Below are 18,344 nucleotides of genomic sequence, written 5' to 3' on the forward strand. Positions count from 1 at the left end.
ATGCTTTGCCAAAAAAACAAAAAACATCCCAGTGCCCACTTGCATAATTTTGATTGAACCCAGCATCACCTGTAATGTACTATCTGATCAATAAACACACCTTTAAATTCAGCTTTCATCGAAGATTTGTTTTTGCCTTACTCCGGGGAATTAGATTGTGAACTCTGATAAGAGAATGTCTTTCCCGGACAAGCATAGACATGGTTCTGCAGTCATCATTGTAGTCACCCAGCTTTTGTCCATTTTAAAACTATCTTCGCCTTACACTTTTTATTGTATAACAAAAGCAAAGTGAAATGGTTTTGTGTGAGTTAATAATGAATATAAAGTGAGTATTTTGTGTTTGTGTTGCAGGTTCCTCGGCGTGCCCCCAGGCAGAGGCAGTTGCCCACTCACTGGTCCATTGCCCTTTGACCTCATCTACACAGACTACCATGGCCTGCAGCAGATGAAGCAACACATGGGGCTCTCACTCAAGAAACACAAGTTAGTCGATCTGCATTGTTGTGTGTGTGTGTGCGTTGTGCCTTTGAGATTGAGTATCTTCGCTTTTCGTTGTTTTATATATGTGTTGCTTTATCTGTGTGTAGTGGAGTGTGTGCGTGCCTGTCTGTGAGTTTAATGGCTGTGTTTATAGATTAATCATTGCTGGTAATAAGGTATACATGTCTTACTGTAAGTAATTTGGCCTGTTAAAATCACACAGTTGCAGATACACAGGGATGCACACTAACACCCACATACACACTTAAAACACGCTTGCTGTCCCTGTAATCACGCATCCCCTTCCAGGTAGAACAGGCTCAAAGTGCACAAAATGTCAAACACATTAGAGTTTGTATGTTGCTGTGCAGTCGAATGCACAACATGCATACTCACAAGCCGGCACCAGCATCACCTGTCATGCTCCATTACCCTGCACATCAGCAATAATGAAAAGCACATGTAGTACAGTAGTAGAGGTGCATGTAAAATTGAAAGCTTGTCATTGGCATACGTGTACTAATTACCCCACAGAAACATAAAAATCTGTTCATCCGAGCACCGATTTCCAGTCAAAGCCTGTTTCAGCAGCTTATTATTACTGTTTGAATGCACTCAGAGACTCGCTGAGTGGTTAAGAGGTGATTAAACATGAAAAGAAGAAGAGAGAGGAAGAGGGGTTATTTTTGAGCTGTTAAAGAATTGTGCTAATGGCTTTTGGCATTGTTACAAACATTCAACAACTTGGAAAACTAGGCCATGACAGTTATGAGACCATGGCAACAAAACATAAAGAAATACCCAAAACAGGAATTTAAAGTACCACAGTGCATTTGAAAAAAAAAAACAAAGGAAGAAGAAGAAGAAAAGAAACTTAGCTACACATTCCTGCAGAGCACAGCAATATGAAGCCACATTATCTTCAGAGGACTTTCATGTTGTTGCCTCAGAAACAAGCAAGACTGAAAGTCTAACTTTTGCCTTGTCCTCTCCAGCTCCTTAAAAACAGCTTGCAGTCACTACCCTCTGTCCCACTATCATTTTTTCTGGTCCACTAAACTGGCATTTGTCTGACCCCTGCATGTGATAACGGCAATTGACATTTTGCTTTCCTTGTTTTGGCTTCCAGCATAAAGAAGCAGCAAAGAAAGATAAAAGATGGAGAGGGCATGTGTGAGTAGGAGGCCAACTGAAAGTGAAACAGTAGGAGACGAGAGTAAGGACGAGATAAAACAGCGATGGTGCGCAGATGGAGCACGGAACGGAGAGAGAAAGATACCACAAAACGGAGGAGTAGAAGTTACCTGCAGTCAACCTGGCACCACATATAAAGGGCCGCTCCATGTAATTTTAAAATCCAATTATGGGTGAGAGAAATGGATTAGTGGTGGGCCGGGGAGCCATTTTCCCTGCACACAACCTTTTTTCGTCTCTCCCGCTCTCTCACCATTTGTCTCCCTTCTCGTGAGTTGTCTCGTACACACAAAACCCCGCATTTCCACCCGACAGACAGTCAGCACCTAATTGCTTGCTGAGGTCAGCAGTTCTTCACTTCGTCATTACTGTGTGGAGTCTTGATTTCTGCCTCCACTAACAGGATGTGGCTTTTAGTGTTTGTAGGAGACAGTCTTTTGTGTGCCCAGGAGGCTGCGGTGAAAGAATTATCCGAATGTTCCAGCAATACAGGCACAGAAGCAGGAACGTCTATCTTCACTTTCACGAAAGGATACACTTTAGTGATTTAAAATTTATGAAGAGGAGTGAACAGAGGATATTAAGTCCCACGTGGATCCATATTAACACACAGCTCCCAAGAATGCAATCACATTTGCATTCAGGTAAATGATATCTAGCATATGCCATTAATTAATACTGCTGTAAAGCCAGAGAGCTGAGCTTAGTGGATCAGTGCTTCATGCTTAATATTAACCCAGCAGTCCCCAGAGGTGCAGGATAGGTCAATAACACCTACCTCCCACCCCCTTTCCTAACTCCGTCCTGATCTCTCCGCCCCGCTCTCGCTCTCTCCCACTCTCTATCTCGTTCTATCTCTCTCACCTTGTCTGGTCTAGTTGAGTCTCTTGCACTGAAAGGAATCATTAATCAAGTGCTCTGTGCTTTGGGACCCTTCAACTCCCTTTAATTACTTTTGTTATATGTTCCCACCAACATCCACAGTCATTAATTATGCCCGAACAAGACGGTGCTGTCCAGTCTGGCGTGCTGTTTGGAGTCACGCGTACTCCTGTGTGCGAACTCGCGCACATTCGAGGGTATATCAGTGCACATGTGCCGTTAAAGATGGTGAAAGTTGATAAAGGTAATATCCAAACCATCTCATCTGATAATAGGACCAGCATCATTGATTTCCTCTGCATGATGAATTCACTGCTTTGACGGAGCAAGATCGGAGCAGATATCAAGGGCGAGGCCTGCAACAAAACACAAATAACAAAGTATTGTTGCTAAAACTGAAGGAAACCACCAGTATGTGTGCGTGTGCGTGTTATACAGTGCAGTTAGCATGTCGATGAGGAGGTATTGCTAAAATCCCTGCACTTTTTAGAGAGCCCTTTTGTAAATGCTAATACAGGCAGAAAGAGCAATTAGGTAGCACATAATCAGTAGGATTACTATCTTTAGTATAGTGAATAACTCTGCAGTTCACTGGTTTTAGAGAGATGCATTTAAGCAATATTTTGTAGTTTGTATTTCTCACTGTTGATTGTTGGTGTACTGAGGTTGGTCAGTGAGTGACCAACTGTGTGCTGGTCGCCAGCTGGGTAACAAATCTCTCCTTCTCTGTTTGAAAAATCTGTGGACGAGTGTAACTGAGCCCAATCTTAACCTAAGAAGTGCAACCGAACACAAGAAGGAGAATCATTATCGCAGGGTTACACAGGACACAGAAACGGTTTCTTAGGTACTTTGCAATGAGTAGTTCATCTTGGGTAACAGCTGACTTCTAACAACTAGTTGCATTCACAGAGCTGTGGAGAGCCCCCGTTGCAGTCTGATGCTTTTTCACTATTACACCTTGCATGAGCAGGAGGCATGTGGTGAGCAGCATGTGAGGTCTAAGCTTTAGCAGGGAAAATGGCACTGTGATTACACAAACAAAGCACAGATGTAGTCATCGTTTTATTTTAAAAAATTTTAAAAAAAAGACAGAGCATCTTGAGGTAGCTCATTACATCTGCGACACAGCAACATATTTTCGGAGCAACTCGGAGAATATGTTGTTTTCCTAATTACTATTGTTTCGCATTAGTCTGGTGATTTAATTCAGATTATTATGGGTTTGAGTATATCCATATTTCAAACATAAAAATGAGTCACTCAGTAGAACGTGTTGCTCTTGAATTAATGCTTGCACTATTCATTATTAAATGTTGGTGGTGTTGTCCACTGATGCCCAGTTTCTTATAATCCCACATCACATTTACATCACAAGACTGCAGGTGACAGTGAACCATGCTGCCATATTCGCCTCACCCCAGATGACTGGCGAGTCTCGCTGAGCAACCGTTTAACCCAGATTAGCCCGGTGCTCTGATCTCCCAATAGATATTCAGCTCAGCTACTCCTACGCTTATCCCCTCTTCTTCCACTTTTTCCCCTCCCTTTGGGACCTCTTATCTGGTGGCAGAAACATTTTCACCATTTCAGAGTGGTCGATATGTGATGCCACAGGTTGGAGTGAGGGATGCAAGAAGACTGGGTAGAGACGAGTGAAAGTAACATTCGTTATTAATAATTCATTATCAGCTTTCGGATATACTTACAAATAGAAGCACAACAGTTTCTGCAAAATTTCATCCTCAGAACTTTGAATGAACAACGTGCCGCTGCTTGTCGTTTCTTGTTTATTTATTTGTTTTCTCGCTGATACGTTACTCTCCAGGTTACTTTGTCACCTTATTGGTTGGCCTCTTGGATGCTGCAGGAGCTGGCAGAAATATCTGAGAATTGTCAAACACGATTGGGGTGTCACCTTGTCTGTAAAAAGAATAAAATGCCCAGAGGGGAATATTTTTCATGCTGTCAATACTGAAGCTTCAAAAATTGTGTAAATGCAAAAAAAAAGGAAAGAAAAGAGCGAAAGAGACATCTAGGTATTCTACCAAAACACAGTTGCAGGAAGTCAGATTCTAAGCTTTAAAGCCTGCATTTCTAACTTATTTGTTTAACACATTTATGTAAGTGCATTGCACAAAAAAATTGTTAACAATAGCTGAAGTTCTTGCAAAATGAGGCAATAATCTAAACGAATGTAGAAAACGTGAGATTTTATCCAGTTGGTGTTCAAAAGCTATCAGGCTATGGTGAAGGCTTTCCAGACAGCAAATAAGTGGTTTTTTAACACACTATTTACACCAATGTTCAACACATACCCATCATGGGAGAGCCAGAGAAACCAATTTCTGCACTGTAAACAGCTTAAGTGGAAAAAAAAAACCTAACCTCTAACATAAAACGTGAATGGTTTGCTTCACTGCTGCGTCGGAGAGCATCTGCCTGTCAAGGGGCTGCTAAGATGTGAAAGGCAATGGCCAAATGAAAGGAGCTGGCAGGCTGGGTTTTACTGCAAACACAAACTTGTTGCAGTTTCTGAAAAGCAAATAAGATCACAAAGCTGAACCAAAGCTGAAATAAAATCGTAATGCACAAATGCTGGCATCTGAAAATCATTACATGTGTACGGCTACAAGAAGAGTCACGTGTCTGGAAATAGTTTAGCTTTTTTTTTTTTTTAAACTGATGTAATATTTGCCTTCTAATTGCTCTCCAGATGCAGAATGTTTTTATTACCCCATATCTGTCTCTTTTACACACTCAGACACGCGGTTATCTGCCAGGAAAGACTCAGAGCTGAGGAAGTGGACTCTGCTCCTTTAGCTCTCTCTAATCCCCCCTGAGTCCACATACTGGCCAGATTTAACACAGTCACAAACAAGGGCACAGTGAGCTCTGCGTCTGCGGTGAATGATTCTGTTATGAACCTCAGTTATGCTTCACTGCTTTGCCACGAAGCATCCACCTGGAAACTCTATCAGCAGCTCATCGCACCTCCGACCTCTAAAAATTGTTTTTTTGTCATTTTTATGTCAAACTTGCCACACTGCTGGTTGCTTATGTTATTTTGGTTATTTATCTGCTTCTCCAGTGGCAGCTTCTTGTTTTTCTCCTTTCACTTTTGAGAAACCTGATGGCTTTGTACTCTAATGTGGCATTCCACCTGAATGACCTGCTGCACAAATGCATTTAAATATATAATTGTACATGTATTGAACATGAAGTATGGTTTATAGAACCCTTTAGAATTGGGTTAATACATTTTATTGTTTTTTAGTTAGACGCTGCAATTAGTGCCTCCAGTGGTGTAACTGTTACCACATTTACTTGGCAAGTGAAAGTGAAGTGAAGTGACTTGCTGGTTTGATTCCAGCTGGAGATGCAAATCCCCTTTTGGGTTGCATCACAAAGGGCATCTGGTGTAAAAACTACTAAATCAAACATGCTCTGCTGACCCCTTGTGGCAAGCGTGCAGCCGAAAGTAGCTTTAGCTAGGCAATCCAGGTGATTTCGTGTGTAAACTTTTGATTGCTCATCTATGGCTGTCAGCTAGTGCCAGTAAGACTTTTGTCAAAGATGGAAAACCAGAATGACTTGTGACGTATTCACCAACAAACTTCAGTTTGGATACTACAAATGATCCAGAGCGCACTCTTATTAGACATCACCAAGATCAGACAAGAAATCCTCCTGCTATCCTGCTTCACATTAGAAAACGTTATGTTACAAATTAAATAATGGTTAAAGCAAATTCAGAAATTTACTGACTTGAAATGACAAAGAGGCACATTTTAACAGCCGCCAACAACTCATGGACCATTTGAAGTAAAATATACTGACATTTTAATTATTTTTTGTGGGGTTTTTTTTAATAATGTAGTACAGGATTACACATGAACTGAGTCTGTCATTTTCTTTGCAGGTGTCATATTCGAGTGATTGACACCTTTGGCACGGAGCCTGCTTATAATCACGAGGAGTATGCAACTCTGCATGGCTACCGGACCAACTGGGGCTACTGGAACCTCAATGCAAGGCAGTACATGACTATGTTCCGTATGTACTATATTATTATTATTATTATTATTATTATTGTTAACTTTTATATCATATGTAGAATACACCATCAGCTTGAGAATTGGTGTTTTTGTACCTCCAGCTTGCATGCATACATGTACAGACACACATTCAAAGGCCTGTCATTAGTTGACATTCATTCTAAATATAATAAAATGACTCCATTTCAGTGTTTTCACTTTTCTGACAGGTCTGACTGCTCGTTCATTTTAATTTGGAGCAGTGTGTTTAACACGGCTATTTTCAGCAACAGCAGCTTCTAGCATCCCTTCAAGTTGTTTCGGAGCGTTATCTCCAGTTTTTCCGGTTCTCTTATATGCTACACAATATGTCTGATCTGCTTTTTCAAAGCTCTCCTTGCCGCCTGTCTCGTCACTTTCTGACTGAAACACTGAGAATCAGCTCTGTTCTGCTTCCACAGTTCAACTCTCTGCAGTGTCGTACCTGTTTAGCTACAGCTGGCACTCGGCTGTAAGATCATTGTCATTATATCATCAATATGTGGGCCACTGTGGACGGCCACGTTTCACACTGTCCAAAGCTATAATGACAGATTCAACCTCTAGCAACGCTTGTGAGAGAGCAGCATTACTGGCCAATTATTAAAGTTCTTCAGTGCATAAAAATGTGCTGTGCTAAAAAAAATGATTTTATAAGAGCTCGTAGCTTTGGAACCGTGGATTGAACGTGGGTGGTTGTGATCATCAGAAATACCTGAACTCACAGCGAGTACTTAAAAGATATTACATATATTCCCATACTAAACAGCTCAGACAATTACCATTAACAGCAGCTGGCTTTATGACAATCGCTATTAATAATGCTTAGAGAGTCCATACACATGCTGACTAAACCCTTCAAAAGTACTTTTTCCTGTCTCGTTCACTTACTTACTCACTAACTTTCTTCCTATCTCTCTTTTTCTCTTTGTCTTTTGTTTTCTCTCCATCTACTAATATCCTACCTTTCTGTGCTGCTCACACATACTCACACACACAAATACATTCAGCTCACACACCAGACAACTCATTCATGGGCTTTGTTTCGGAGGAGCTGAATGAGACGGAGAAGAGGAGCATCCAACAGAACAAAGTCAACAACATGGCTGTAGTGTATGGGAAAGAAGCCAGCATGTGGAAGGTACAGACAACAATTTACCCACACAGATGGCAGTCAGTCAGTGTAACTCTGTTTTAGTGAATTCTGTGTGTAGTGGTAACCGCTAATGACTCCATGGAAGAAGACGAGTAATTATTTGGAGGCCTAGTTTTTATAATAATAAAATAACATGTAATACTGTTAGAATTATCAGTAGATATAATGTATCCAAGCATATTCTCGTAGGTACATACATACATGTTTACACCTGTACAATACACTTAATAAGCTCATAAACATCTCATATTGTATACACTAAGAGTAAAATGAGGATCATTCATTTTTTATAGATTAACTCCATACATTGTGCACTAAAGAGAAAAAAACCAAATGAAATCAGGTGTAAGTAACCTTTAGCTTTACAGCACTACTTCTCTTATACAGTAGGTGTTGTTTCTACAAATTTTTCATGGTACTTTTATAGCAGATGGGTTGTTCTCAGCATCTTGGAGAACTGTTTTTGTGGAGTAAGGCTTCCTCCGTTGATTGTATGTCTCTTTGCTGTCTCAGACTGCGTGCTTTAGTTAGTTTGTTTTTTACATCATTGCTCAAAGGATGCATAACATCTGTTGGAGACTTCTGTTAGCCACTCAAGCTTGTTCTTCATGGTTGTAGTTGTGTATTTTGGGGTCATACTCACATTGCAGAAACAAAATGTGAGGCTGCCAGAGATACTGCAGTGCACAATAGTTGCATTGTATATGCAGAAAGATTGTCACTACAGCCCAGTTGTCTTTCAGCCTGCATGTATGCAGACACAATCTTTAAACCAAGTACTCTAAACCATCGACTGAAATGTTAACAGAAGAAAGGCACCAAGCTGCTTGCATCATTAGTTTGCTTCATAGGGCTCTTTATACACAACTGTATAGCTTCAATTTACAGGCAATTTTCCTCTCCAAAACTGTCTGCTTGTTCAAATGCTCAATGTAGCTGAGAAAAAGTTGTCTGCATTTTTAAAAGGATTTTTAAAACATTGTTTGCTGCCATTTCTTTCTACTGTCTGCCCACACAAGTCCCCAGATTAGTTTATGGTTGTTGGCTGTGAGAGAGATGGGCTTAAAGGCAGTTATGAATGCACAGTCTGCAACAGTTTGATGAGGAAGGAAGTAAATGTAACACATAGCTGTTTCTACCAATTATTGCAGCCTTGTTTGGCTACAATTCTGCCTCAATTTACTTTACTCTCTTTGTCTTTGTGTCACTCTTTTTCCCTTGTGGGGGACCTTGTCACCGGATGGGTGTTCATTAGCTTCAGGTAAGAATGTGTTACTTTTACCAATTTATATTCATCTCACATCCTACACTTATGCAGGAGAGTAAAAAAAAAAAGGAGAGTAATGTTGCATCGTTTCCATGTCTAGGAATAGACAAACTTTGTTAAGATGCATACAACATGAGAGACAGGTGCAACTCCTGACCGGTCATGCTGCTGCATATCATTTCTCTGCTGGTTAGCTTGGTGCATCCATTATTCACTGTGGTACTGGAGAGGAAGGGGATGCTAATCTTGGCTCTCGAAAAATTGGTTTAAAACATATTGTACTTGTACGGCGCAGCTCCCCACCCCGTGGAGAACAACAGAATGCTGAACAAGGCAAAACAGTCTTGCTGCAACTTTAAACCTCAATACAATTAAAGCTAATGAGTTTGAAAATTCACCCCCTGTATAGTTGTCATGGAGTTTGGAAACTACAGTTAAGGTTATGTAAGATAACATTAAATAGTTCTAAAAATTTGGTTTAATTTTACATGAAGAGATTGAAGATACTATGGAAATACTTAAGTTAAGGAACCAAAAGAGATGAATAATAAAATACTGACTTTACAATTCCATCAGCATACAGCTAACTGTTTAAATACATGGTGCTGTATATGAAAAAAAATGTGTATGAAAGTACTATAAACAAAAAACATATGTCTTTCTGTCATGCTGTGCACACAGAAATCAACATTATATATACACACAAACTTCTTTTTTTAAATCTTTATAAAACCAAATTAGCTAAGGGACAAAAAATCCAGCACAACAGATATTTATTAGCATTCCTAATCCATTCCCTGCTGAGACGGTTAGCTTGTACATACATAGTCACAAAGCGAGAGTGCAGGTTATGGAATCTGCACTCTTTCACAGCTGTGTTTCTCTTGCTAATTCATTGTCGTTGTCTGCTGCACTTAGCGCTTGAGCTAATCTCCTAATTGGCTGGGAAAATCCTCACAGAGGAAGCTATCGATTACTACAGCCTCCAATTATGGCTCTGTGTGCGCGGGAGGGGGGCCACAGCAGAGGGATAACGTAAGCTGCTTAACGCCAGGCGGTCAATACTCTAGTCGGGGTTATGCACCGTTCACATGATTAAATTTTGGTTGTTAACTGATGCTAGCTGTTTTTTCTCCCAGTCGTCCTGCTGAACCTTGACTGCCCTTCTGGCTGTCTCACCCTCAGCATGTAATGTATTTATTATTAGATTAAAAAAGGAGAGAAGTATGTACAAGTAAGTGTAAGTAAGTGAATAAGGACAATCAATGCTTTATCATGCTTAAAACCAAGCCTCAACGCAGCAAAATAAATACCTGCCTGCCAGATGTTTCTCCACAGAGTTTACTGACATTTTATTTTATTTTTATTAAGAATTGTTCATTTCTTTTCTTTTTTTTTCTTTGTTTTATTTTGTTTTGCACATCAAAATTCAACCATCTTTCTCACATCAAGGTCGATATTAATTAAAGGTGAAGAAAACTTCACAGCAGGTAATAGGATGAGTGGAGTGCAGAACTCAAAAATTTTTCCTGGTTAAAAAGAAGGCAATTTTCCTCTACATGTTAATATTCGGTGTGTATATTGGTGCATTTTTCATAGGTGAAAGTAAGAATTCAACCAAATGAAACTAACGGCCCTGTGTTTGTTTCACTGAGTAAAAAAGGACTAGACTGCACCTTTTAACCCCTGTAGAAAAAGTAGGAAATCAAAGAGCCCATAAGAGCTACTGGGACACGCCCACCTGGCAACAAAAACAGTACTGTGGTCTTTGTCCTTCATCCATCCTTTGAACGTTTTTCAGTTTAATTTAGCCAAAATGCTGCATAGTTGTTGTGCTATCGGATGGCTCATTTAAACTGTAGAAATTATTTACCTGACATTGGAAAAATATTCGCACAGCTTTACACTTATGATACAATATTAGTGTGACAGACAGAAGTTTTCTAGCCCTACACTGTAAAAGTCACCAAAACGCACTATATAGCACTTACTTTTGCTTTAACAATGAACTATTTCTTGTTCTTCAGCTTTCACACAGTGGCATTATTCACCCATCCAGATCGAAAATACATGTAGCTGTTTGTACTCTTAAAGCGTTCATCCTGGCATCAGTGTAAGGTAAGGGATTCGGTACAAGATATACGTAGATGTCACCGAGCTGCCTGAGCAAAATATGGATCACAAATTTTACCTCCTATCTTCTTTTTCCTCCATTGATGGATGATCCAAGTAGTCTTGGCTCAAGACAGGTGGAAAAAAAAGCAACACTTTCCAACACTGTCCTGCAGTACTGCAGACTGTCTACTATTGTCCATAATGTTTTGCCCACCAGGGTAGTGAGTCGGTCAGGTGACTGAAAAGCACGGATAGTGATTAGAAGAACCAATAATGTGAGCATAATCTATTTCCATATGCTTTATAAAATGACATATGAATAAGCTTCCCGTAGCTCACGCAAATTCACACAGATAAGTTAGAAGACGTGAAAATATTCAGCACACTGTAGTGGAGCAAGTTCTTTAAAGAGGACCTATGATGCTCATTTCTACCTTCATATTTGTACTCTTGGATTCTTGGCCTTGGTGCAGCCACTTTATCCACTGTGTGAAACAAGCCTTTTTGGGATGGGGGGGACATTTTTGCTTTCATTGGATAGTTAAGCACTGTAGATTTGACAGAAATGTTGAGAGCTGGGAAAGGCTCTAACCAAAGGCCTGTAGGTTTGACTGAAACCCGGGCTGCTGCATTTCACTTATGTGGCATATGGTCACCTGCTCAACCAGTGAGCTAAACTGGTACCTGAAAGCCTTTTTAGCTCCCTTTGCAGTCCCTCCTTCAATCCAGCTTTCTTCTGGGGCTTCTGTGTTTACAGCCAGAGCTGTGCGCCTTAGTTATTTGGAACAGATGCACTGACCGACATCATACAGAGCCAAGATTAGAGAAAAAACTGCCTGAAATGGAGCATTTAAAGAAGTCTGAAGCCTGAGCTTTTGTCTTTGAAAGATTACTAGTACGGATTTTGACCTCATTATATCAAACTTCAGCTAAAATTAATATGACTGTCCCACACTCTAACTATATATTTATTATTATAAGAAAAAAGATAGGTCACCATTTTTAAAAAAAATTATTTATGGTGTTCTTCCTATTACACACTCTTTCTTCTATACGACCCATCTATGTGTCATCGCAGTTCATCGGTCTCACCAAACCATCTTCTTCCAGCAGGGTAAAGAGAGTTTCCTCCAGATTCTCCATAAATACATGGAAGTCCACGGCACAGTCTACTATGAGACCCAGAGACCTCCAGAGGTCCCAGCCTTTGTGAAGAACCACGGCCTGCTGCCCCAGCACGAGCTGCAGCAATTATTGCGGAAGGCCAAGGCATGAACTTTGTGGTTATTGTCACCACTGTTTAATGGACAGAGTGTTTACAAACTTTTCTTCTGCTTTTCTAACTTCTAAACTAAATTCTTCTGCTTTTAAATTACACAATCACTAAATTACATCCCTGATGTTGTTGTGTTTGCACATCTCTGTTGCTTGTGGGGCTCGCACACAAGAATTTCACTCGCATGTGCTGTGCCAGTGTGCCTGCACATGTGATGTGACAATAAAAAAGTGATTTGAGTGATTTGATTTGATTTATCTTTTTTTTTTCTCCTAGCTCTTCATTGGTTTTGGTTTCCCATACGAGGGCCCGGCCCCTCTTGAAGCTATAGCCAATGGTTGCATTTTCCTCCAGCCCAAGTTCAACCCACCCCACAGCTCACTAAATCACGAGTTTTTCCGAGGCAAGCCCACATCTAGAGAGGTAGGTTCATAATTTGTATATCTTCCCACAATCAGTCATGCTGCCAACAGATTCATTAAAGCAGTGGCTCAAACATTCGATCCAGACTGCATTTTTGCCACACTAATGGACACAGTATAACTATTTTTATGTGTCTTTGTACAAAATAATAATTGACAGTATTCATTTGATAAAGACAAACTGATTTTTCTGCAGCTAAGTGTTGTCTTTGTGGAGAGATGTTATTTATTTGCAAAATATTTATTTATAGAGCTGTCACTGTGTACACTGCATTTGTTTTCTATAGGTATTCTCCCAGCACCCGTACGCGGAGCAGTACATTGGCCGACCTCACGTCATGACAGTGGACTACAACAACTCTGTGGAGTTTGACTCTGCTATCAAGGAAATCATGAGGACCAAGGTGCTCACATATAACAGTGCTTTAAAAAAGAATTCATAAAGACAAAAGACATAACCATTTATCCTGTTATGTCCACTAATTAGTTACACTGAGTTAAATTATGCATTGCTGTGTATAAATGAGGTTAACCGTGACTGGGTGCTCTTTCACTCGTATCAGCTCTCTTCATGCTGAAAGAGGGACATCTCTGGTGTTTCTTTCTGTTTTAACAAACATGTTTTCATAGACATGCCAAGAATAGCTACATGTACTTATCCACCTATTGCTTTTGTGCCTTTGTGGCCAGGAAAATTGCAGTTGGTTTGTGCCTTGTTTGGCTCTTGTAATATAACGTTTCATTTTTGTATAGCGTTCAATGATAACTCTTAGAGTTACAGATAGCACAGTTTGTTCTATTCTGTTTTCCCTTGAAGCTGTGATAAAATACAAGTACTGGACCTGCTCTTGTTGCTGTGAGCCTAATAACAGTTTTTTAAACTTTGATGAAACAGCACAATAATTTTGCTGTGGTCAAGTCCTCCAGAGGGAGTTTGCCGTCTGTAGGTAGCAGAGTTATACTGCAGAGTGCTGAACTTTTCAATTCAGTGAATGTGATATAGATTAAGGACGCTAGCTTCCGAGAGAGGGAGCAGGGTTAATTAAAGAGTCAGCCAGGTACACTGAATCTTTTTAGAAAGCATTGAAATTGGGTGCAATGTTGAAAAAAATGAATTATATGAGCAGAAAAATTGAAAGATGGAGAGTACACTGACCAAGCATCTGCACAGTCACAAAATCTTTATAAAACAGAAATCCAATATGCCAAGCAGGCATATTTTCTACTCTAAAATACAGGGGTAGACCTTTTATATCTGAAACTAAATAATGTTTATTGAAGTTCAAAACTGCAGATGCATTTTACACTCGGAGAGGTGAAGCTGTGATTCACTAGTTTTCACGCAGATTCTGTCACGGGTTGCTCTGAGGATCCACTCGCAGGACTCCGGAGTGTGTTGTAACAGAGACAGTTTATTCACAAATATCTTCACCAAGTGTATTTACAGGCAGTGCGAGGACAGTGCTATATACAAGATGTGCGAGGACGGGTTCCAGGGCTCCAGGGAAAACAAGGGGATCACACACACGCTCACGCCAACCTCTCTCCGCTAGTGACCAGCCACCTCATACACGCTCCACACGGGGAAACACGGGGACGGGTCCGGGGAATCTAGAACAGAGAGACAAGTGTTACTTTCTGAGGCGGAAGTGTGGGAAACTAGGGCTCGACGTGTACTGACAGGAGTCTTCACAACAATCCAGCGTTGAACAGCTGATCTCCTCCTTCTGATATACCAGCTGGTCTGATGAGGCCCAGGTGTGCATGATCCGGGAGGGCGTGGGCCGAGGGCGTGAACCCGCCATGAGTTCCGCCCCGGCAAAACAGGGGAGGGGGAGAGAGATTGCTGATCAGTGCCTTGCCGACCCCGCAGGTCGTGACAGATTCGAATTTCTAGAGAATTGACCATCCTAACCATTTTGGCATCCCAAAAACTGACCTCTTGAATTTATAAATGGTCATTTTGTTCTGCATACGCTAAGGTATATTTAAATGTATTGTCAAATCTGATGGAAATCTGATGGATCTGGATACATTTATGGCTGAGGTATAACGCTCTTGGCATTTAACATAGGTGTGAACACACATCATCCCACAAGACATGCAACATATTTTACATATGGAATACGAGTCACAGTAACACAAGGCATTGGTCTATAGGGAAGCAGGAAACATGGAGACAGCTGTCTGCATGATCCTTTAAACATGCTGTAGCAGTCTGCCCTTTGCAGATTAGAGATGGTATGTAGGGAGATTAGGCAAAAGCTGATATATGTAGTGTTAGCTCTGTGTGTGTGTTTGTCAGTGTGTGAGTGTGAGAGAGGCTGTTCTCATCTTTTCGTCTGCGTAGTCAGACAAGCTACAGTTCAGCAACACTGGCTTAGTGTGCCTTCTCCATCTGCACTGACAGACCACGGAGAAAGCGCTGATGGACCACTTCACCCTTCACTGGAGGCACAATGCCCCGAGCAAACTCACACATACCCATACAACATATACACGCACCACCCCCAGCACCCAAACAAACACATAAACACAACTCATAGACTGAAATTGCAAAGATGCGACGTATCAGTACACACAGCCTCACCTGCACATTACAGCCATTAAATTCAAGGCACACGCAGGCATACACAAACCGTGTGTGAGGCAGAGGCTCATGTTCAGTCATGCAAGACAAAGCAATCTCTGGCCGACAAGTCCTCATGTTCAAATAAAACCCTTTTCCATCTCTTTCTTTCTTTCTTTCTTTTCTTATTCCCTGTTCCATGTCTTATGGGAATTGGCGTTTTAAATGTGGTTTTTTAACATTCACATGAAGTAGTCTTAATAGGGTGGGCAAAAGTCAAGGTCACTCTGACCATATAACAAAATTTTGGCCATACTTGTTATGATAAAATGATGATATGATGCCTGATCATTATTCAATGCCAAACTCAGAAACAGAAGTAGGTTGATTGTGACAGGTCTGCGTAGGTTCTTAGGCATCTAGTTCATGGTAGTCTTAATGGCTTGAAATAAAGGCAACTGGATTAATTTGGGGTCATGAAGGTGTTGGATGATACTACCCTAGTATCATCCAACTACTACTCATACTATTATTGGGATGTGGTGGGGTTGTTTCCAAGGGGACAGCCCCACTACAGGTTAAATATCTGGCACTCCCCATTAGTTTTCAGAGCTGAAAAAATCCTCTTGGACAAGAGGTGAAATGCCTTCATAAACCAAAAAGAAGACCAGTTCCCTTCATTTCAAGTGATTACTTCCATCGTCGCAATATTTCACATTTGTCCAAATCTGAATAAAGGATCCAACTTCTCCAACTTTACTGATTGGTGGAGGTATACAACCACAAAGGGGTGATTGTCAAAACTGCTAAAAAAAAAAACAATAACACAGCTTTCTGGACTCTAGTTGGTTAGAAGGTTTTGTTAAACACATATTTTAAAAGAATTTGGAGATAGGATGATTTATGAGACCAACAACAACACCCAAGAAAATCATATAGATCTTCTCAGTTAGCGAACCATGCAAATGGGATTTTCATTCTATTTGATTTCTGAGTGAAGTCTACATCAGCCAAGGATAAGAGAAAGGACTTAAAGAAGAGAAGGTCACAAGTCTAAACTACACAAATGTGATAAAAATAAAAAATAGAGCAAAACAGTGCTAAATGCCTTCATACACCTGAAACCTTTGCTTCCACCCGCTGCCAGTGTTGCCAGCACCTTTTCAAAAAGCTCCACTCAAAGCCGCACCTGTGAATGCGAACGTGGCCTGGGTCACTATGCCTGGTTAAGCAAAGGCGAATGAGAACGCTGTTAGAAAAAGGACACGTCCATTGATTGTTTTTGCAGGACGCTTGTGTGCCTGTCCTTGTTCAAATGTTTGCTTTCTGCTCCTGCTTATAAAGTAGATTAGCATAAGGCTTTGATCAGATTGCAGTGTGTAGCTTTTTAAATTGCACCATCCCTGCATGTTTGCTTCTCAGTGGTTTTCACTTGAAATGGGCCAAGTCTGATTTCACAGATGGTTGAACATTAGACTGCTTTGATTTCACATAGGAAATGCAATTTAGTGAGTCATGTATCATTTACAAAGGCAGGTCTTTGCATTAGGTCATAAAGACAATCCACTTCAATCTCTGCAAAGCTTGGTGTTTGCAGTTAGAAATACAAAAATGTGTTTTCATTTGGTTGGAGTGTGTAACAGGATCATTTTAGTTCATATAAAACTTGAACTTGTGTCTTTGTACAGTGTGGCTGTTGAATATCAGCTGTCTAGCACTTTATGAAATCTGCTAAATTCATTTTTTATTAATCCCAGCACTGCAGTTGCAACTATTTCGTATTCATCGGCTTTTGTGTCAGACAGTCTGTTAACAAGTATTGAACATGTTGGTATTAGCAAGAGACACAAAAGATATATGGTGTTTCCAGCTCATCTCTAATTAGAGCAATCAAAAGTGTGCTTTAGTTATAGAACCAGCACATCAAAGGAGGAGATGATCTATTGGTATGCAAATAAAGCCTAATGATTTTCCAAGCAGTGACATACTGTGATTAGGCCTCGCAGAAACCTGACAATAGAAACATTCGTCAGCTCAAATTACCAAGGAGAAGAGACAATTCATTGCAATTACTGAGAACAATGATGCGGAAGGAAAACGAAAAGTACACTTTACTGCGAGTAAAATGTGGCAATAATAACGTGGTGATGATTGTGTGTTTTCACGTGTGATTCTCAGGTCGAGCCTTATCTGCCTTATGAATACACCTGCGAGGGCATGCTCGAGAGAGTGCATGCATACATACAGCATCAGGTGAGTGTCGCTACAAATGTCTACAGTTCACTGTCTGCACATATGCGCTTCGCCTATACTCTCCTTTTCTTTTGTCTTCAGTCAGCTCTTGCTCTCATTTATATACCTTCTTTTTTGAAGCTTTCAGAACCCTTACACTGTTTAATATTTCACGCCTGTGTGCATTCAGCACCTAGGACGTCGTGTATCTAGGACTGTGTGTGTGTGCGTGTGAGATTATGTACCCCATGTATGTGGGCATGCGATTAATCGACATGCTAACTCTCATTAGGAGCCACATATCTGCCCTCCGGCTTTAAAGCAGAAGGTCTCCTGACACTAATGAGGAGGGATGAGTAAGGAAAAAGAACACAAGTGTGGGAATAATGATGATGAAGGACTAGGGTAAAAGCACTTTTTTATAGCCCCCCACAAGATGTTAGACAAACCACAGAAGCTCTCTCAGTGACTTTTATTCACTCCTGACTTGCAGCTTGTTTTGGACCCAGAAAGCTGTTGAAAGACTAACAGGAGAACATTAAATTACATTTCTGTTCAAATTGGATTTTCTAAAGGAACCGCTTCCTGCAGCTGGTTTGCAGTAGCATAGCATAGCCTTCGCCTTGTGATTCGAGTCTCCCTGTGTGTTTCTGAATGTTACCATGGCCAGAT

At 40.7% G+C, this 18,344-nt stretch overlaps 1 protein-coding gene across 1 annotated transcript in view; it reads left to right on the forward strand.

Moving 5' to 3' along the window:
* LOC147328068 (alpha-1,6-mannosylglycoprotein 6-beta-N-acetylglucosaminyltransferase B-like) overlaps positions 1-18,344 on the forward strand; it is a 112,561-nt gene that overhangs the window by 89,632 nt on the left and 4,585 nt on the right. Inside the window, exons 9-15 of the mRNA XM_086296198.1 lie at positions 355-486; positions 6,482-6,615; positions 7,646-7,776; positions 12,284-12,442; positions 12,726-12,872; positions 13,159-13,275; positions 17,619-17,693. Of these exons, the coding sequence (XP_086152324.1) occupies positions 355-486; positions 6,482-6,615; positions 7,646-7,776; positions 12,284-12,442; positions 12,726-12,872; positions 13,159-13,275; positions 17,619-17,693 (895 nt within the window). The remainder of the gene's footprint in view (positions 1-354; positions 487-6,481; positions 6,616-7,645; positions 7,777-12,283; positions 12,443-12,725; positions 12,873-13,158; positions 13,276-17,618; positions 17,694-18,344) is intronic.

The sequence above is a fragment of the Aulonocara sp. 'chitande type north' Nkhata Bay genome, linkage group LG6 (genome assembly GCF_057382095.1).
Source record: "Aulonocara sp. 'chitande type north' Nkhata Bay isolate Kocher_YH1m ecotype deep benthic linkage group LG6, A_spYH_male_GT1.1, whole genome shotgun sequence".
Classification (NCBI taxonomy): domain Eukaryota; kingdom Metazoa; phylum Chordata; class Actinopteri; order Cichliformes; family Cichlidae; genus Aulonocara; species Aulonocara sp. 'chitande type north' Nkhata Bay.